This window comes from Oryzias latipes, chromosome 2 (genome assembly GCF_053564925.1).
Source record: "Oryzias latipes strain Hd-rR chromosome 2, Olatipes_Hd-rR_3.1".
Lineage (NCBI taxonomy): Eukaryota > Metazoa > Chordata > Actinopteri > Beloniformes > Adrianichthyidae > Oryzias > Oryzias latipes.
The window spans coordinates 18,022,150-18,043,863 of record NC_136238.1 but is presented as its reverse complement, the minus strand read 5'-3'; the positions used below and the strand labels follow the sequence as shown (position 1 = coordinate 18,043,863).

The 21,714-nt window shown below is 39.3% G+C and overlaps 1 protein-coding gene and 2 long non-coding RNA genes across 3 annotated transcripts; 2 read left to right on the top strand and 1 right to left on the bottom strand.

Moving 5' to 3' along the window:
- Positions 1-5,006: 5,006 nt before the first annotated feature.
- On the top strand, positions 5,007-6,327 carry LOC144984814 (uncharacterized). Its single transcript, XR_013648644.1, has 4 exons — positions 5,007-5,184; positions 5,740-5,835; positions 5,965-6,061; positions 6,189-6,327. It is a non-coding gene; the product is annotated as an uncharacterized LOC144984814 (long non-coding RNA).
- A 295-nt stretch (positions 6,328-6,622) lies between these two features.
- On the bottom strand, positions 6,623-7,765 carry LOC144984873 (uncharacterized). The gene is made up of 2 exons (XR_013648706.1): positions 7,331-7,765; positions 6,623-7,031 (listed from the first exon to the last, which is right to left on the bottom strand). It is a non-coding gene; the product is annotated as an uncharacterized LOC144984873 (long non-coding RNA).
- Positions 7,766-8,052: 287 nt separating this feature from the next.
- On the top strand, positions 8,053-18,074 carry LOC105355579 (uncharacterized). Its single transcript, XM_011483278.4, has 2 exons — positions 8,053-8,375; positions 15,245-18,074. The coding sequence occupies exons 1-2, from the start codon at positions 8,207-8,209 to the stop codon at positions 16,384-16,386; spliced, it is 1,311 nt and encodes a 436-aa protein (XP_011481580.2). The 5' UTR covers positions 8,053-8,206; the 3' UTR covers positions 16,387-18,074.
- The last annotated feature ends 3,640 nt before the right edge of the window (positions 18,075-21,714 follow it).

Genomic DNA, 21,714 nt, shown 5'->3' with positions numbered 1-21,714 from the left:
ACATATTTTAATTAAGGAAAAAGTTACGACACCCTACCCCCCAATAACTGATCTTACCTCCTTTGGGTAAAATAACTGCAGTGAGACGCTTCTTGTAGCCATCTATCTGGTCTCTGACGCCGATGTGAGGAAAGTTTGCCCCACTCCTCTTTGCCAAACTCTTTCAACTGAAAGAGTTTGATTGGTTTCACCCCACAGCAATTCAATTGGATTGAGATCTGACTTTTGCCATTCCAGGACTCTTCATTTCTTTTCTTTTTTTCTTAGTAGATTTGCTGGTATGCTTTGGGTCATGTTACAGGGCCCAGTTCTGCTTTAGCTAGCTCCTTTCACATCACGGACAGCAGAATTCATAGTGGATTCTATGAGGATGAGCTGGCCAGGTCCTGCTGCAGCAAAGCGTCCCCAAACTTCCAGTTTCATGCTTCACAGTTGATATTAGGTTCTTTTCTTGGAATGCTGTATTTGGTTTACTTCTTTATGTCTTCCGTTCTGGTGTTCACATAACTCAATCTTGGACTCATCTGTCCAAAGAACTTTGTTCCAGAAGTCATTATTTTTGTCCACATTCCCTCTGGCAAACTTCAGTCTGGCCTTAATGTTTGTCTTGGAGAGCAATGATTTTCTCCTTGCACACCTCCCATGAACATCAAACGTGTGTAGTCTCTATCTGATCGAGTCATGTACTTTCACATGAACAGGAGCAAAAGCCCGCTGTAGGTCCTGGGATGATATTTTAGGATTTTTATTGACTTCTTCTAGCATCATGCGGTCCGATCTGCGGTTGAACCTGCTGTTTTGAAAGTCCTCCAATTTTAAACAGTGGTGGATTGACTGATGTCAAATTCTTTTGAGGTTTTCTTAAAATCCCTTACCGTACTCGTAAGCAGGCACAGTCTTCTTTTTGAGGGTCTCAGGCAGCTTTTTGGATCTCACTGTTGCTCTCACTTTCGCTTCAACCTTCAGCACCACACCAAAGTAGTTCAATGAGTATAAAGAATAATAAACAACAAAATACAATGAATAAAAAAGGTTGCTTTAGTGTCTGGGTGTGTGAGTGCATGTTCGTGGATGAAGTTTAACCAATGGGACCAAACTAAAGAGTGTGAAGCAGGGGACTGAATGAGCCACCTGGACACAGCAGGAAGACCAAAAGGAGAGCCCACACGAAGGGCTCCAAAGGCAGATCTTTTATTTCCTTCTTTTGATTAAGGAGTAGGAGAAAAAAGGCAGGCACCAGGAACACACCCACATGACGCAGGGCTGTAACATTTCAATCCTTTTACAGAAAGGAAATCCGCTTTCAATAATTATTTTGTCCAAGAATAATTTAAAGGTAAATTAATTTGCTGACTGTTCTATACAGCAGTACAGCTCTTTAAACTGTCAAGTCACCACTCATGAACCTTGATAGATACAGAGAGAAGTTCATTGACAGCAAAGGCTCTTTTTTTAAGGAGGTGTTGACATTAACACCTCCACAGCTGCTCAGATGTGGTCACACAGACTTGACTTAAAATAAAAAAGTCATATCAAGGCTAAATCCTCATTCAAACTGTAGCGGAGGTGAACTTTTCCGAATGACATTGAAAGCCAAAAGCTTAAAAAAACACATTTTGACTTAAATAAAATAAAAGCATTATAGTCACAATAATTGTTGAAGCTTTATGTTTAATTTAAATTCTGGAAACATTGATCCTGGATAACATTGGAATAAAACAAAAACATTCTTTCAAACTGCACATATTTTATCAGCGCCAAAACAGGAATGATATAAAAATGATTAACTGAGAGACCTTTGTTCACACACTAAGTTCCACTGTCTGCTACAGGTCTCAGAGTTAACGAGAGCACAGTTACCATTAAATAAACCCTGTTTTTTATCTTTTTTGAAACAAACCTTTAACAAGAAGGAGAAAGAGGAAAAACGTAATATTTAAAATCTGTCACAGAAAAATATTTGCAGCCCTATGAACGTTAAATTTGTGTTAGTTTTCTTATGTTTTGTCTCACTTTTATGCTTTGTAATTGTTTTTGATTTAATAATTGAAGCAATTTTTAATTTTTTTTTTTTTACCGTTGATGATGATTTCATAATTATTTCCATTGTCTGTTATTGACAAAAGTTTAATGTTTGATCATACACCTAATTATTTTTCTTTGACCCTTGTGCTATCCTAGGCACTTTAACATTGGGAACTGGGTCATCCATACCCACAAGACAGTGCGCTGAACCTTTTTTCTTCAATGATTTGTGATCTTCACTGGTGTCCATGGATTACATGAAATCCTCTCCACCTTTATCCACCTTTGTCATGGTGGGGAGAACACGTCAATGTAAGGGTGGGGCCATCTGTGAGTGACATTGTCCTCCAGCTGATGCGCAGGTTCTTTGGCTTCCCAGTGTGGCCATTAGTCGCCACTGGTTTTGAGCAGCTCGCTGGGTCTGCTGCCTTCCAAAAGGTCGTGGGTGCATTCAATGGCTGCCACAAAAAAATAAAGGCCCCAAAATAAAATGCAGCTTGTTATTTTAACAGGAAGGTTTTTTATTCAATTCAAAAGCAGGCTGTATTTGATTCCAATGCCAAATTTTTAGACATTTTGGTTGGGTATCCAGGATCAGTCCATGATTAACGGGTTTTGCGTAACAGCCCAAGTTTTGTCAAACATACCCACCTGAAGGGATACATCCTTTTGGGTGATGGTGGGTATCCCTGCATTGCGCATCCCATCACGCTGCTGACACTCTACAGCAGGGGTCCCCAGATCCAGGCCTCAAAGCCGGTGTCATACATTTTTTCCAACCAACCTGTCATGGTTTCAGTTTGTTGTGTCTTGTTTTTCGCTTTAGTTCTTGTCCTGTCTTGTTTGGTTCTGTTTCCTGTTTTATTTTGAAAGGTTTCCTGTCTTGTCTTGTTTCTTGAGTTTTACTTCCTTTGGTCCCTATCTGCCCTGATCGTGTTCACCTGTGTCTTGTCTGCCCTGTCTGTATATAAGTCTTGTCTCTGCCTTCCTCCTGTGTTGATCCATTATTCCTGTCTGGTGTTCATGTCATGCCATGTTCCATGTTTCTCGCCACGCCACGCCACGCCACGCCACGCCACAGTGAGTTTTTTGTTTTGTTCTGACATCCTGCTCTGCAGCGCTTTTTGTTTGTTTTTTGTGAATTAAACCCACTAGCCCTGATCCTCATGCCTCCGCCTCTGCATCTGGGTCCAACCGGCTCTCGAGCCACCCTCCACCATGACACAACCTGCCATTGAAGCTCCTTACTGGCTAAACACACCTGATCCAGCTAATCGGCAGCAAATAAGGCAGGGTTTCTGGAAAGCCAACAGCACACCAGCCCTCGAGGCCTGGATTTAGGAATCCCTGCTCTACAGGGAACCTGTAATGAATGTGGTTGAGGGCTGTTTCAACTAGCACCGCGCCAGGGCACGCTCCAAATAAATAGTAGTAACATAACAAAATCATGACATGAATAAATAAAATAACCCTCACTTATACTCACACATATTTGTAAAAGGAGGTCCTAGAATAAATTATGAATAAAAGATTTTGAGATTAACAGTAGATTGTTCAAGGCGTAGTCCATGTGTGATTCCTTCAGGTTCATCCCAAAGATGATGTTGTCTAAAGATTGATCTGTAGCTGGAATTTAGGTAGGGAGCCAGTCCAAAAGATGTTTATAGAAAGTCTTGGAGTATGGACAATAAAAGAGAAGATTTCCGGTAGTTTCTGTTTCTAAGTCACAGAAAGTGCAGTTTTCATATTCTCCATTGAATCTCCTAAGCAGTCCACTGCACAGATATATCTTGTTCAAAATTTTATAACGAATTTCTTTTTTTGGTGGGTTACTGGAAATTTTGAATAACTGGTTCTTCATTTTTAAATTTCTGCTTCAGAAAATTTTTACAGAACAGAATTTCTTTTTGATTGCACGGGATATAAAGGACTGTTAAAATGTTTGTCTTGTTTGGTATTTCTTTTTCTGTAACGCGATGAGTGTAGGTGAGGTAAGGCCATATAAAATGATGATGGGCTGTCTCAGCGGTTTTTCCATCTCTATCAGAGCGTGCAGCGCAAGAGTGTGTGTGCGTGTTTGTGTGTGAATGCAAGTTAAGGAGGTGTTTCTGAGTTCGCCTGAAAAGTAATAATATATAAAGTTTTCCTCCAAAAGAACAGAGACTTGTTCTTTTATTAACCCGCTGTGGAGGCTCAGAGGGTCAGAACGGGGAAGTGATCCCCAAATCAAACGCTGGATCTCCGCTGCGTTTTCTGACCATGGTCAGAAACGTCATTGCAGGAAAGGTTTAACATTTTTCCCGAGAAGTAAAAATAAAATTAGAGGACCTGATTTATAATCATTGTCTCCATTAAAATAGAAAAATATCATAAGGTTCAGGAGGCCTGAGCAGGCTACAGACTACAAAAACTGAGTGGTCGATGTCTGCATCTTCTGCAGCAGACAAATTGTTTGTCTCTATTTGATCCTCTAATGTCAGCAAAGCCGTGCAGATATCGCTGAAATATGTCTTCTCTCTGACTGGTACACCGCAGAGCGGGTATCCAGGAATATGAGTCGATTTCCAGGGATCAGCCAATGTGCATTTAGATCCCACCCACTTTCACTGATTGACAGATAGACTCATTCTGCTGGAAAAGCTCTTCATGAAATAAATAAGTCATTCAGAAAAACAGCAATGTGGAATAAAAACAAAGCTACTTTGGAATATATTGATTTTAAAATCCAAGCTTCTCAAAAAAGACAGAATTATAATAATATTCAACATAATTAAAATGAATATTTTAAAATACTGTTTTAAAATAATGAACAGGTTTTTAAAGCAAAATGAAATACATTTGATAATATAGTGGCTAATTTAAAATCTGTGTGCAGGTTTTTCACAATTTCATGATCGATGACTCCATAGAGAAGGGTGGGAATAGACCTTTTTCGCAAAAACCGGAAACACGTCAGCAACGTGTAAACCTAGTTCCGGTTTGTGCTTCGCTGGCGGAGAATGGCAGAGCCTAGAGTGTTTTCGAAGAGCCTGAGTTGTGTTCCGAAGTTCATCAGCGCCGATGCGATGAAGAGTGTGAAGATGCATTCGTCCACTAAAGGAAACAAATTGGACAAGGGATATAAATTCGTCCATGAAGAGTTTATCCACCATTACCAAGGTAAGCTTCAGCTAGCTTAGCCATAGCCGCATCACCGGTAACTCTGTGTGTTTGTTTACGTCAACTGTAAATCCTGGTGTTATTTGTAATATAAGGTATAACACATCGCAGTTAATATGTTGTGTGTGTGTTTAAGTGAAAAGGCATGAGATTAACATAACACCCAAAAATTTGGTGAAGCTGTAAATAAGAAATGTTAAGGTGCCCGTTTGCGTCTTCATTCTTCTTGCTGCAGACAGTTGCGGCACTTTCTTCACTTACTATTAGTATTATTTTTCTGAAAGTAGGGTGACCACACGTCCTCTTTTCCTGGACATGTCCTATTTTTCGATACTTATATGATAAAATAACATTGAACATAGATGAAATGTAATCATATTTGCTTCATGTATGCAGCTCTGAACACCAATTACTCTCGATGAAATATCTCACAAACTCACTTCACTCCTCTTTTTTACAAACTCAAATCTGGTCACCCTACTGACAGTTATAGTTTCATGTTACATTGATGTAGCAACATAAGTATGTCTTAATTTTAACCTATTTAATTTCCAGACCGCACATTATTCACAGCTGGGTCAGCAGGCTGATCCACCCCCCCCCCTGGCCTGCACGAGTGGCTTGCAAAGATGGCACAGACCAAGAACACAGGTGGGTTTGTGATCAAATTATCATTATGATTTAAGAACGGATGTGTATCCATAACAACTGTAGATTATTATAAAAACACCCCCAGTAGTTATTACAGACTGTAATTTCTTTTTGCCTTTTATTTATAAGGGAATCCATCCTGAACCGGTTAGTGAGCTGGTGGTGCAAAAGCCCAAAACAGTTGGCTAAGACGGTCTGAGGTCCACACTGTACAAGGCATATACAGGTGAATAATTTAACTTTTTGTTGCTTTGTGAGAGCAAGTTAAGTTTAAATGTAAAAAAATTACATTAAATTTAAATGTAGTTATGCACTTATGTCTAACTTTTGTGTGTTGTGTTTCTCTTGTGTAGGACCACTGCCAGATCCATATCTGATGGCATCTGGAAGCAGATTATGCCAGGTGCAGCCCCAACCTCTCATGGCTGTGTTGGATGGGGTTTCTGAGATGGAATGAAAGAGAACTTGGATAGATATTATAAGAAATGCATGAATGCATACCTTAAATTACACTTATCTTGTCTTTAAAAATCAGTTCAGCCTTCTGTCTTACTGTTGATGATCTGTAATGTTCTTTTTTATTCTAAATCTTTGATGTTATTTGTGTTATTAATCAGTTGTTGTTACGCATACCTAAAAATATTAAATGAGGCACAATTTTGACCAAAATTGTTTTATTTGTTCATCTAATTATTTTTGTGAAGTCAAAGTCACATTTCAACAGGAAAATATTACGAATATAACAATTATATTTAACTAGATTTTAAGAATATGTGGAAACACTAAATTTTTCCATACTATTTGCACATTATACATTATTTACATACCAAACATTAATTCACTCTTCAACACAAAAAAGTCCTTGACAATTTGCCAAAACACGGCATTTAAGCCAGATCTGATTCACACTGCCCATCAGTGTGAGCGGCACAGAGAGTCCCTGATGTGAAAGGACTTTATCCTACTGATCACTCTTTCCACTATAATTCTGAGGCGGGTAATGGCTTGGGTTTGTTCTATTTCCTCCTTGCTGATGGAGCTGAAAGCTTAAAAGGTGGAATCATGATCTCAGATCCATTGTCAGTAAGGAGGTCTTCAATGAGGAACTTTTGTCCGCCATGACATCGTCTCCTGGCTGCAGCAAAGGAACTTGGCTTCTAAGTCATGGATGTAATCCAAAGCCTCATCCAGAGCACCTGTGAAGATAAAGAAATTAAAAATCAGTCTTGATATATTTATTCTACCTTTCAACACAACACAGTAATCATGTTTTGAAAAGTATGTTAAGTATTTAATTACAAATACATTTCATTTATTTTGGTTAATGACAAAATACCCAAAATTAATTAAATACATGTAATTAAAATAGGTGAGAGCGTGACCAGCTTTTATTATATACATTAATTTTTTCAGGTAGAAATGCATTTATCCAATAACGGTATAACGGTACACATAGTTGACTAACGTTAACCAAACACATTATGAACAACCTTACCTGCAGGTGGGTGTGTCACGTAGTCCTGATCCATCTTTACTGCCTTAGCTTAGCCACCGTGTCGCTATCTTCACAGCATAGCTGCATAGACTGACGTTTGAGGTTCTGTCATATACTGACTCCCTTCTCAAAGGAGCAGTAAAGTTTTTCCAAGGGAAAATACTCGGGACGACACCACTCTTCAGGCGACGAACGACGCAGCCGCACCACACATCCGGAGCGAAGTTAGTAAGTGCCGGCAGCAGAGGGTGCTACCTGTGTTTACATTAAAACTATGCCCTTCCTCTCTTCAGATCGCCTATATCCATTTGGGTTTCAGGTTTGGATCCACAGGAAAATAATGATATGAGAGGCCAGGCTGTTTTTGGTTGGAAGACGAACAGCCTGGAACACAACAGAAACTGCAACTCTTCGACTCTGCCATTCTTCATATGTGCCGCTATGCTAACAGGAAGTTGTTTTACACGTCATTGACGTATTTCCGGTCAAAAAATGCGGAAGTGTGAAAAAGGTCTATTTGGGAAGTGTAAAATATTTGGACTTTCATTCCAGAGCAGATAGTGGCGCTAATGCACCATGATGTTGTTTGCCAACTGCAAATCCACAAAGAAGAACGTTGAGAGGGGCTAGCAGCATTAGCATTTCAGAAGAAGGTGGTGTTTTTTTCAGGACTTTTTTAAGGTTGTTGGACAGAGTGGACGACACGTGGTTTGTGTCGGAACTCTTCGCATTTTACAAGGTCAAAGTGTCGTAAACTAGACAATTAGTGATTAATGTAAGGACGGATGTGATTGTGAGACTAAATGATCGGAACTAACTAAGAGGACGGCGGTGTTTGTGTGAGTTTGAGTTCAAATCGGAGCAGCTGCAGGAACGATGTCTTCACTTCAGTCTCTGAGAGAGTTTATCAGCGAGCGACTAGCTGCTGCAGCTGAAGAAATCTTCAAACACTGTGAAGGAACCATCGTCCAGTACGAGCAGGAGCTCTGTCGTCAGCGCAGACTGCTGGATATCTGGAAACCACAGCTTCAGCTGGACGCTATAGGTATGTTCACTTCAACCTCGGACATGAGCATTCATCTTGCAGAACATAATGATTCGAGTGAAAGTGGACCGATTCCTGTTTATGTTGGAGGATTACGGTCCGCCATCTTGAAGCGGTAAACAGGCGCTCTACAGTCCTGAGCTTCTTTTATGCTCTGTTCTCCGCCTCTTTCTTATAGAGTCCTAAACTGTTCATAATTAAATATGTCCTCATGCAAATACACAATCAACCAATAAATGTCTCCTAAATATATAAAAAGATCATGAAATTGTGAAAAACCTGCACAAAGATTTTAAATTAGCCATTATTATTAAATATATTTCATTTAGCTTTAAAAATCTGTCCATTATTTTAAAACAGCATTTTAAAACATTAATTTTAATAATAATATTAATGGATTAGATTTTTCTGCGCTTTTCCAGACGCTCAAAGCGCTTACATTGTGTCCATTATTCATTCACTACTCATTCATACTTGGTGATGGTAAGCTACAGTTGTAGCCACAGCTGCCCTGGGGCAGACTGACAGAGGCGTGGCTGCCATTTTCGGGGGCGGCCGTGGTGCAGCGGTAGGGCGGTCAACCCATGATCGTAAGATTGCAGGTTCGATTCCCGCCTTGCACACCCACGAGTCGAAGTGTCCTTGGGCAAGACCCTGAACCCCACCTTGCCTCTGGTGGTAGGCGGGCGCCTGTGTTTGGCAGCGGAGCCGCCACCAGTGTGTGAATGTGTGTGTGACTGGGTGAATGGGTCTGTGACTGTAAAGCGCTTTGTCCTTGTAGGAAGAAAGGCGCTATATAAGTATACGCCATTTACCATTTCGCGCCTACGGCCCCTCTGTCCATCACCGGGACATTCATGTACATTCACACACCAGTGGAGGCCACACTGGAGGCAAGGAAGGTGAAGTGTCTTGCCCAAGGACACAACGAAATTTTGGCTGGTGGGAGCTGGGAATGGAACCGCCAACCCTTTGATCATTGGACGACCCGCTCAACCACCTGAGCCACTGTCGCCCTAAAACCAATTTCAATTATTCATTCATTCATTTTCTTAACCGTTTTTCCCATTGGGGTCACGGGGCTGCCGGAGCCTATCCCGGCCACTTGTGGGCGAAGGCAGTGGATGCCCTGGACAGTTCACCAGTCTGTCGCAGGGTAGAATGTCCTCAATCACACATCCATTCACTCTCACACTCACACCTAGGGACAATTTTAGATTAACCAATTCACCTATGAATCATGTTTTTGGACGGTGGGAGGAAGCCGGAGACCCGGAGAGAACCCACGCATTCACGGGGAGAACATGCAAACTCCATTAATTTTAATCATGATCATTATCATTATTATAATTCTATGTTTTTTTTCAGAACCTCGGATTTTAAAATCAATATTTTCCAAAGTAGCTTTGTTTTTATTTCACAGAATTACTTATTTCATAATAAGCTTTTCCAGCAGAATGACTCTGTCAATCAGTGAAGGTGGTTGGGATCTAAACGCACATTGGCTGATCCCTGGAAATCGACTCGTATTCCTAGATACCCGCTCTGTGGTGTGCCAGTCAGAGAAATGACATTTCAGCAACATCTGCACGGCTTTGTTGACATTAGAGGATCAAATAGAGACAAACAATCTGTCTTCTGCAGAAGATGCAAACATGGACAACTCTGTTTTTGGAGTTTGAGGGTTTGTGTGGACCACAGAGGAGCTTTCTTTAAGCGCCGGTCGTCCACATCTTGAAGTTCCCGTTGAAACACTCCAGACTCTCGTTCTCTGTGCAGGATTGCTATATAGTGTCCCAGTTTTCCAGGCCAAAAGTCACCTGAAAACCATCAGACCCAACAAAAAAACCCGCAGATCCTTCTATGACCGCGGTCATAAATGAAAATGCAAAATGTTTTTTTTTGCAATGGAAAATGCACAGGTTTTATCCAAAAATCCTCACGCTATTCTCTCAGAGCTCTTCTCTGCTCTGCAGCTAACACAGCTCCGTCTCACAGATCCAGTCTGTCGTCACATCTGTTTCCCCCACACGTCATCACTGTGGCGGCTCCCAGGAGGCGAGCTGGTGGACAGAAAGACCCCTGAAAGCAGAGCCAGCCTGCCCGAGACTCCTGAACCTTATGACATTTTTTTTATTTTCATCAAGACGATATTTATCAATCAGGTTCTCTGGTTTTATTTTTCCCTCTCGGGTTAACGCGGGACAGCAAGGGTTCAAACTCGGTCAGACTGACTGAGAGAGATGGAAAACCGCTGAAGCGGCCGTCATGAAGGGAGCTAAAGGTGGGATGATGTCATGAACTCAAACATGGAAACAGGATTACCATGTATAACTCTTCAAAATTAAAACCTGATCTCTGACAATTCTCCGTGTCTACCATGCATTGTAAACGAGATAAACACACCGCTCCATGTAGCGAACAGGCTAAAAACATTAGCTGGTAGCTCCTCCCACTCCTCCCTGGTGTGTTCACGGAGCTCCAGTACATACATAAGATTAGAGGCATTCCAACAGTCAGCCAACCTGACTTAGACCACTACTATGTTATCATGAGAAAAAAAATAAACACAGAACCGACCCTAAAACCGCCCAAAGACAATTTTTATCCGCAAATTTAGGACCAAAACCACCAGATATGGTAACACTGTGGATGTGACTCCCCCTAGTGTTGACGAATGGGCATTGCGCGTTCACTGAAGTGACTTCGATCGATGTAGTTAGGGTGCTGCTGCTTATGTCTGATTTAAGGATGAGCCAATCACAAAAGTATCTCCGCCTTGGCTGGTTTGATTGACAGGCAGACTCATTCTGCTGGAAAAGCTCTTCATGAAAAAAAAAGTCATTCTGAAAAACAGCGATGTGAAATAAAAACAAAACTACTTAGGAAAATTGATTTTGAAGTCCAAGGTTCTGAAAAAGCCATATAATTATAATAATATTCATCGTGATTAAAATGAATACTTTAAAATGCTGTTTTAATATAATGAAGAGGTTTTTAAAGCAAAATGAAATACATTTGATAATATAATGGCTAATTTAAAATCTGTGTGTAGGTTTTTCACAATTTCATGATCTTTTTGTATATATATGAGAGATTTGTTGGTTGATTGTGTATTTGCACAAGGTCATATTTATTTATTTAATTATGAACAGTTTAGGACTCCATACTTTCTTGCTCATCTATGCAAACCGAAATGAAAGCTATCAGAAGAAAAACGTCTCAGCAAATGCTATTCGCTCATCAAATTCGTGCTGCCACCTTTATTTGAGCGTGGCGAAACCCTGCGACAGTGGTCCAAATGTATGTGAAAAGTGGCATATCGCGCACCAAACCCTGCGTCCAAAACGCTAATAGATATAGGAAGATTGTTAAGAAAAACAACCACTCAATTCATGCGCAGCTCTCACTGCAGGAGTGACTGTGAATTATCTGATGAACCCAGACACGACGACTTAGTTGCCGGTGCTTCTGTAGAGCTCTCCAAAACATATAAACCTAAGCTACTTGCTCAACACCGTCCATGTTTTCCACGATGTGACAACAAATGAATTCCAGTAAAACAATGGCAGTTGCCTGGGCGTCAAGACGTCGAACAGTAAATTTGATGCACGTCTAAAGATAGGTTACAGACACGAATTTGACTTGCAAATCGCGTCCGATGTAAATGCAGCATTACTGATCCACTTTGTTTCTCTTGTAGAACAGTGGGAGAACTTGGTAATCACAAGTACCAATATCAAGGTTTTTTTTTGTCTTCTACATACTGCATCCCAAAGCTGTGAAATCGATCCAAATCATAAGAAAGTAGCAGTGGGCTCACAAACGTCCAGATAATTTCACTGTACCTTTTTCTGAATGGAAATTAAAGTATAGGGTATCCCAGATGCACCGCACTTTATATATTGACAATGACGTGGGCCGACCTAAATACTAGTTTTTCAGCAAATCCAACACGGGTGCACGGTGGCACTTATAGTTGGGAAGCTGCAGTTGATTTTTACACAACACGCGGCAGCCGCAAAGGTTTTAAGAAAATGTTGAACTTCAGTGGCGACCAGACATTTTTTTGACAGCCACCGCCCTGGCACATTAGGAGGTAGTGCGATGATAGTCCGGTGGCAGGAATGTTCCCTCTAATCTTTCATTTGTCTATGCATATATAAAAGCTATACTGAGGATGGTGCGCTCAGGGAGCGCATGGCTGCACACGCCGCTCTAAGGCTGTTCTCTTCTCCTTTTTTTGCTAGATACTCACGTAAATCGGGTGTGCACAACTCATGTGATATATGTATCTGAAAAAGGAAGGATGAGCTTGCTTGAATGTCTGTGAAAATGTGAAACTCAGGTTAGGGAGGAAAAAAGAAGGATAAAGAACAATTTCCAGCCGACTGCAAGTCCATTCCCACTGTTTATGTTAATGATCCGTTCAGGTCGTTCATGAACGCTTCATCTCGGGTGAATTTGAGTTTGTAACTGTTTTTTATGTGGTGTAAATAGTAGGGGTGTAACAATACGCTAATATCTCAATTCGGTTCGATTCAGAATTTCATAGGGCTCAGTTCGGTACTGCTGTTTAACAAACCTGCCGTAAATAAACTGCTATTTAACTATTATTTATTGTGTGTGTTTGTGTGTGTTTTGCTGCCGGACACCTGAATTTCTCCCTTGGGAGATTAATAACGTTTTTATCCATCTATTTTCGGTATTTTTTTCAGTACAAAAAGGCTGAAAAAATTACTTGCAAAATGCATTTATTGGTTTTGCATAACAATAAATACAACTGAGCTATGTAAGTGATCTGCTTTATAAAATAATAAAAACTATTAGCTGCCAGGAACCAAAAACTCTGGATACTTAACACTGGCCTGAAAATAAAACATTTTAACTTGCACATTTATTTTCATGTAGACCAGGTTATTACAGTCGGGTGATGCTGTTTTAAGTTCGTTAACAGATTAGATGTGTTACTGTGGCATACGCTATCTTTGTGTAACAATGTCGACACACATCATACGACTTCTTCAATTGTCCTTTCCCTTCATGGATGCTGACAACAAAGCTGAAGTGTTCCCACACAGGAGAGCGTAAGGAGATTTGGGGGGGGGTCGGCTAACATTAGTTCTGTCTCTGCGCAAAGTTAAAGTGACCTGGGGGGTTAGCCCCGCCTATAGCCACTAAGACTCATGGGAAGTGTGAAATCTTGTGTGTCGAATCCTTCAGCATAACTTAATCTCCCTTTTCATCTATAGCTATTGTCATGTTCTCAAATAACACAATGGTAAAAAATAAAATGGTAAAAAATAAAACAACTGTATTTGCATGAACGTTCTATTTGAACTGAAAGCATGTCATACATCGCCATCTGTGTCTCAGTTTCCAGCACGTGCCTTTGCTGATATAATGTCATCAATGTGCGGCTTTATAGTTCTTCACTGAATTAACCCAAAACATTGCAATAATGCCATAATTATCTATTATGTAAGGGATAAAGCCAGATGAGGCCTTTGTTATCATAAATTAATGGAATGCACAGAGGGCTGATCACATTAGACAGTAAACTGCAGAATCTTGTGTTTATATCTGTGTTCATAAATGTAATATTGTGGTAATAAGACATTTGTGGTCAATGTTTTTTGAATAGTTCAAGGGGTGGTCCTACTCTTTTTTTGATGTGTTAATTTGGAGAACTCGGGACCCAATGTTTTTTTTTCTAAATTGTTTTATATTGAAACAAAAGAACTTCTGGGTTTGATTTTATTTTAACATCTTGTTAAATGTCTCTAATACAGAGTACAACTTAATACAAGCTGTAAAAATGTTTGTATAACAGCCGATTTTTTTTGTGAGCTACCGCTAGCTTGAGCATCTCATAAAGAGAATTACAAGAACACACTGCGCAGAGCATTTTTGGTGAACGTTATCAAATTTTTGACTCACCAGCCAAGTTGGCTGGTAGTTAAAAAATTTACCAACCAAATTCTTCCAATTTTTTGCAAAGAAAAACCATAGATGCTTTTTTGAAAAAAAAAAAGATGTTGAATGCAAACAGATAGGAAGTCACAAAAAATAAATAAAAAATCAGATAAAAACAACAGGGTTTTTTTTCTTGAAGGAACTCCTGTATTGATTTCTAATCTATTTTTGATCGCTGCCGCTTGGCGTTTTCATGCAGTCTGTTAATTTTTTTACTTTCAATCACAAATGAGCTGTTTCAGTTTTCTTGCAGAAAAACGCCCCCACGAGAAGAGGGGCTTCAGTCAGTCAACTGTAGTCTTAGCCAACTGTAAAATCAAATTAAAATGTGATGAGAAAAAACAAGATTTACTAAACTACTAAACAGATTTACTAAAGGGGGTCAGATTGACAAAAAAACACTTTTTTCTAATTCTGCCTTCATTTAATATATTTATATATGAAATCATAAAAAAAATAGCCTAACATTATAACACGTTAAAGGTGCATAAAATAATGAAACTCTGAGACGTCTATCCGGTATCACCTCCGCCGTTTTTTTCACTACATGTTTGATGTCCCCTACCTTTGCCCATGAGTGGCCGGGATGCGCCCCCTGACCCTGAAAAGGAAAAAAAAAACAGATTTAGGAGATGAATGGATCTTCTATGATTCCAGGGGTTAATGGGACAGCATTTCTGCACTACTGTTAATTGTCATAAAGCACAACACAAACATTCAACAGTCAATCAGGGGCCTCAAAAGTTTTCAGAGTAGGATGCTACTGAGGGGAAAGTAGGAGGCTACCTCCACGGAGCACTGAAGATTTTTCAGATGTACTTGTAGTAGTTCTTGACAATACACAAAGTCATTTAAAAATCATCAAAGTACTCTTTGTGTTTGTGTCTCTGCAGACCTCCCCCAGCATTATGTAAGTGAAAAGGAGTATTGCTGCAACAAGCAGAGGAACTCCAGAGTCGAACAGGGGGAACCAGAGTCTCAACAGATTAAAGAGGAATATGAGGGACCGGAACCTGCACAGATGAAAGGGGAGCAAGAAGGACTCTACATCATTCAGGTTGAAGAAGAGCTTGATCTGAAGCAGGAAACTGACACCTTGATAGTGACTCCTACAGATCTAAACAATCTGCAGAGCTTTAATGTAACTGATAGTCAGGATGAAGAAGAAGGCCCACATGAAGAATCAACATCAACTACAGATGGAGAGACAGACCCACAGAACAAAGATCGGAGGAAGAGAAAAGACAGAAGTCCTGTCCAAAACGTGGACAGCTCTCACATGTCAGAAAGTCAATCTGACTCTGATGTTAGAAAAAAATCAAAGATGGCAACTTTGATTAAGAAATGCAAACAATCCCTCAAAAGAAAAACACTTTCCTACATACAGTCTGGTAAAATAACAAGAATTGCACATAATGTGACTGTCCACAGGAGAACTGTGTCTAATGAAAGACCCCATGTCTGTGAAGAATGTGGTAAAGGTTTTGGTTACTGGTTTAAGTTCAGGAATCACTTGAGAACTCATACAGGAGAGAAGCCTTTTTCTTGTGAAGAATGTGATAAAAGTTTTTGTGACAGGTCTAAGCTCAAAAGACACACAAAAACTCATACAGGAGAAAAGCCTTTTTCTTGTAATGAATGTGGAAAAAGCTTTTGTGAAAAGTCTAAGCTCAAAGCACACTTGAGAACTCACACAGGAGAAAAGCCTTTTTCTTGTAATGAATGTGATACAAGTTTTAGTCAAATGTCTCATCTCAGAACACATATGAGAACTCATACAGGAGAAAAGCCTTTTTCTTGTGAAGAATGTCATTCAAGTTTTAGTGAAAAGTCTTGTCTTAAAAGGCACATGAGAACTCATACAGGAGAAAAGCCATATTCTTGTAAAGAATGTAATAAAAGTTTTAGTTGCAAATCTAATCTAAAAACGCATATGAGAACTCACACAGGAGAGAAACCTTTTTCTTGTAAAGAATGTAATACAAGTTTTAGTCATGTAACTAGTCTCAAAAGACATGAAAACTCACACAAGTGAGAAGTGTTTAAAAAGGAAGTCAACGTACAAAAAACAGGAACATTTAAAACTGAGAACTCATGCAGTAAAAGTCGGTAGTGGTTCACATCGCTTTGGGGAAATCTTGGGAAAGTGTTCTCTCTGAAGAATTTATAATTTTATACAGAACACACATTACACATAGACAGATTTAGGCACTTGTTTTGAATTTGTTGATTATATTGAATGGGACACCATTATCTCATCTCAGAATTAAAAACAATCACAATAAATAAAAAATGTTTTTTTGGTGTTTTTGATATGTTCTTGTAGCATTTTTCTCATAATAGAGGACACGTATAAAATTAAGATTAAAACTGCATTTCTGCGTCTTTATTTATTCATATCGCATTGGATCAGAAACAGATGAAAAGAGGTTGTTGGAAAAATCTCTGTCCTATTACGCAGCTACAAAGTCTTGCTTTTTCAACTCTAATTCTAAATCTTCCACTTAAGAACAGATACATCCATGCATGTTTCCAGTTTCTCTGATATTGCTTTATTTTATTTTTTATAAGCTCAAATTATTTTGGGTTTGTGAGGTGCTTGTCGCTAGAGGGGGTGAGTGTAAACAAAGGTATGTTGTGAATTAGTGAGGCTAATTTCTACGCCAACAGTCCTGCCAAAACCCAAGAGCGAATTTCTAAGAGTTTCTACAGTTCAGTTCTGTGTTGAAAATAACACAGATTTTTTGATTTGATCTTAACACTGCCATAATTATAATTAAAAGACCACTGGGTATGATTTAACAATAAAAAATATATATAGTTGGAGTGGGATTTTAATCCTTTAACTACCCAACCAAAACAAAATCAGTTAAATATTCGTTTCCTTCTCCCTATTGCCTTTGGGGAATTAAAGGGTTAATGGTCTCCTAATCTGTGTTACTAGAATACACTACATTCTAAAATATCTCACACCCCCCCGCTTACAAACTGTGTGGAGATGGTGGGGGTTTTTTCCAGCGGGATTTGGCTTCTTTCCACACTGCTCTAAGTATCAAAAACTGCTTTAATGACCATGATGTAACTATATGTGACCAACCAGCAAAGTTCCTTGACCTGCATGTGATGCGTGTGCTGAAAACATACTTTTTTGATCTTTCCATTGTGAGATTCTACGCATTTAAGACACTAATTTTTACATTTTAATCACCTGTAAGCCGACAAGTATCAACATCCAAAAAGATAAAAGATTGATGCATATTGCTTTACAATCTCAATCTTGAGAGGCTTAGGTACTCACTTCAAGGCTCACTCAGGTAGTTTAATGAGACCTGGAGCCCTTTCCTACAATATATGGACTCCTTGACATTTCCTCACAATCTGGAGGCTGACTGAGCACCAGTGCAACAAAAAGCCACTGCTGTGACCCTGGTTTTCTCTCTTATTACTACTTATTTAATTACCTTTTTTATTTTATTTATTTATTCTATTCTTTTTAACATTTTTCTTATTTTTAAAAGCCCAAGTGGTTTGTGTTTTTTTTTTTTTTTATTTTTTTTTTTTTTGTGTCTGACTTGGCCTCTTGGGGTTGTTGAAGGGGGTGAGACGGGTTGACATTCGAGTGTTTATTTTTACACATTGCCTTTTTTTTTTACATTTCATTACACACTCTGTATGTCTGTTTAATACAAAAAATGTTCAATAAATAAAGTAAAAAAAAAAAAAGATTGATGCATATTAATATATGAGAGCGATATATTATTGACAAAAATATTGAGCTTCTTCACAAAAGGAATTCTTGTAGAGGTTGCTTTAAATGTAAATGTATAATTTTTTAGTTATGAATGTGAACTAATCTCTTGAATGGGTTTAACCAGTTTAAAGATGCCTTTACTTTTTGTACTGGATTTATTTTAACTTGTCCTGTCCAACACCTGGGGAAACAGATGAGAGCTGCAGGCCTCTTGTGTTGGACATATTTTATTTTAACAACAGGGGTTTATGAATCTTCTGACAAACTAGAGGGATGTCTGAATAACCCCCTTTTGTAATCTAGGCCAAATTTCTGACCTGAAGCTTTGATCTGTACTGATGTTCAAATCCGCATCCTATTTTGTTATCGGAAGTGAAATGCTATTTTCTAGGTTGCATAATAGTTTGTACATTTTCGAGAGAGTTTTATTCAATGAAAAATTAATCAGAGAGGTAACTACTTGGTAGCTTTACATCGTTGTCTCTGTAGTTAAACTTTTTAGTAACAATAGATTTAAGTTGCTGATATTCCAAGAAGTAAATTATTCCACGTTTGTCTTGAAGGTCCTTCCTTTTTCTATCAATAATTAAGTGCTCTAGTCGTGTTACGCCCCCAGCTTGCTAAGCTGGGAAGTGTATCATTTTTTTGTTTATAAGGATGTCAGGGTTGTTACAGATGGGTGTCATTTGCACGGTTGAATTGATGAGTTTGATATTTTGAGAAATTGCCACCAGGCTGTTAAAGTGGCGTTTATGTTAATAATTTGGAAACAGTCTTGTTTTTAACTGTTTGGCTAATAAATGGTAGATCTGACAGGTTGATCTTTCCACATAACGCCATTCCAAGTCAAACCATGAGTTGGTTTCTGGATTATTTTTTAACCATTTTAAGATGTATTTTAATCTATTGTAAGAAAGTACTTGTGGAAGTTAGGTAATTCTAAGCCTCCACCGATTTTTACAGATTTAAAAAGTTTTTAGACTAATTCTTTCCGGTTTATTGTTCCATAAAAAGCTTGATATGAATAAGTCTAATGTTTTGAACCATTTTAGTGGTGCTTGTGTGGGGATCATTGAGAAAAGATAATTAACTTTGGGTAAGATTGTCATTTTAACCGTGGCTACTTTGCCCACGAGGGACAGAGGCAGGTTGACCCAGTGGGAATGTACTGGAATTTTACAACTAACTCAAATACCTATGCACTTTAACATTGGGAGTTGGGTCATCTAGACCCAATAGACAGTGCACTGAACCTTTTTTCTTCAATGATTTGTGATCTTCACTGGTGTCCATGGATTACATGAAATCCTTTCCACCTTTATCCATCTTTGCCATGGTAGGGAGAACACGTCAATGCAAGGGTGGGATCATAGGATAGCACAAGGGTTAAAAAGATGAGAGAGGCCTGTCTACACCTATGATGAAAATTACAGGCCTCTCCCACTTAAAAAGATGAGAGAAGCCTGTCATTGTCATCATAGGTGTAATTCAACTTTGAGAGACAAAATGAGAATAAAAATTCCAGCAAATCACATTGTCTTATTTTCAAAGAATTTCAGTTCAACGCAATACTTAACTAAATTCCCTACGTACAGCAGTCAAGCGTTTTCTGTAAGTCTTCATAAGTTTTTTTTTTTTACAAACTTGCTAGTATTCTGGCCCATTCCTCCATGCAGATCTCCTCTAGAGCAGTGATGTTTTGGAGCTATCGCTGGGAGTCACAGAACTCCTTCCAAAGATTTTTTATGGAGTTGAGATCTGGAGACTGGCTAGGTCAGTCCAGGACCTTGAAATGCTTTTCACAAAGCCACTCCTTTGTTACCCCGGCAGTGTGTTTGGGATCTTTATCATGCTGAAAGACCCAGCCACCTTTCATCTTCAATGCCCTTGCCCTCTAATTCTGATGATACATGGCCCCGTTCATTCTTCCCTCTACATGGATCAGTCGTCCTTGTCCCTTAACTGAAAAACAGCCCTGAAGCATGATGTTTTCACCTCCATGCTTTACAGTAGGTGTGTTGTTCTTTGGATGTAACTAAGCATTCTTTCTCCTCCAATCATGACAAGTAGAGTTCTTACCAAAAAGTTCTATTTTGGTTTCATCTGACCATAGGACATTCTCCCATTCCTCTTTTGGATCATTAATGTGCTCTCTAGCAAACTTTAGACAGGGCTGCATGTGTATTGGCTTTAGCAGGGAAAGATGTCTGGCACTAAAGGATTTGAGTACATGGAGGCGTAGTGTTACTGATGGTAGCCTTTGTTACTATGGTCCTAGCTCTCTGCAGGTCATTTACTACAGGTAGGTCCCCTGTGTGGTTATGGAATTTTTGCCCCCCGTTCTTGTAATCATTTTGACCCCACAGTGTGAAATCTTGTGGGGAGCCCCAGGTTGAGGGAGATTATCAGTGGCCTTGTATGTCTTCCATTTCCTAATAAGTGCTCCCACAGTTGATTTCTTCAGACCAAACTGCTTACCTATTGCAGATTCAGTCTACTCAGCCTGGTGCAAGTCAACAATGTTGTTTCTGGTGTCCTTAGACAGCTCTTTGGTCCTGACCATAGTGGAGTTTGGAGTGTGACTGAGGTTGGGGACAGTTGTCTTTTATATATATAAAGAGTTCAAAAAAGTTCCAATAATACAGGTAATGAGTGGAGGACAGATGATCCTCTTTCAGAAGTTATTGGTGTGTGAGAGCCAGAAATCTTGCTTGATTTGCAAATAAAGTATTTAAAAATCCGACATTGTGATTTTCTGGAACTTTTTTCTCTCGATTTTTGTTTGATAGTTGAGGCATACTTACGATGAAGGTTTAAGTCCTCTCTTATCTTTTTAAGTGGGAGAACTGACTAAATACTGTTTTGCCCCACTGTATAGGCATGAAAACGGTACAGTAATTATAAAAGAAATGTCATGCTTCGCTCTGCTTTGAGGAAACATATTTTAAATCTATTCATAGCAGTAGCCGGCTCAGCCACAGGAGCATCGCCACAGCGTAGAATCACAATGCAACAAGTTGCTGGAGGTTTGACATCATTACTGTCAGGTATACAGTCATGTACAATAGTTTTGAGAATGACACAAACATTCCTTTTCACAAAGTTTGCAGCTAAGCTGCTTTTAGATCTTTGTTTCAGTTGTTTCTGTGACGTACTGAAATATAATTACAAGCACTTCATACGTTTTAAAGGCTTTCATCGACAATTACATGACATTCATGCAAAGAGTCAGTATTTGCTTTGTTCGCTCTTCTTTTTTAACCAGGCATGCTCTCGATCAACGTCTGGGCCAAAGTTGTTAAACCTCTTCTGAAAAAGCCCAGTTTGGATCCTAGCATCTTGGCCAACTATAGACCGATATCAAACCTGCCCTTTATTTCTAAAATCCTAGAAAGAGTTGTAGTTAAGCAGCTTTACTGCCACCTACAGGACAACAGCCACTTTGAAGACTTTCAGTCGGGGTTTAGACCTCACCACAGTACGGAAACTGCACTAGTTAGAGTCTCTAATGACTTGTTATTGGCCTCAGAAAAGGGACTACTTTCTATTCTGGTCCTGTTGGACCTCAGTGCAGCCTTTGACACTATCGACCACGGTATTTTACTCCATAGA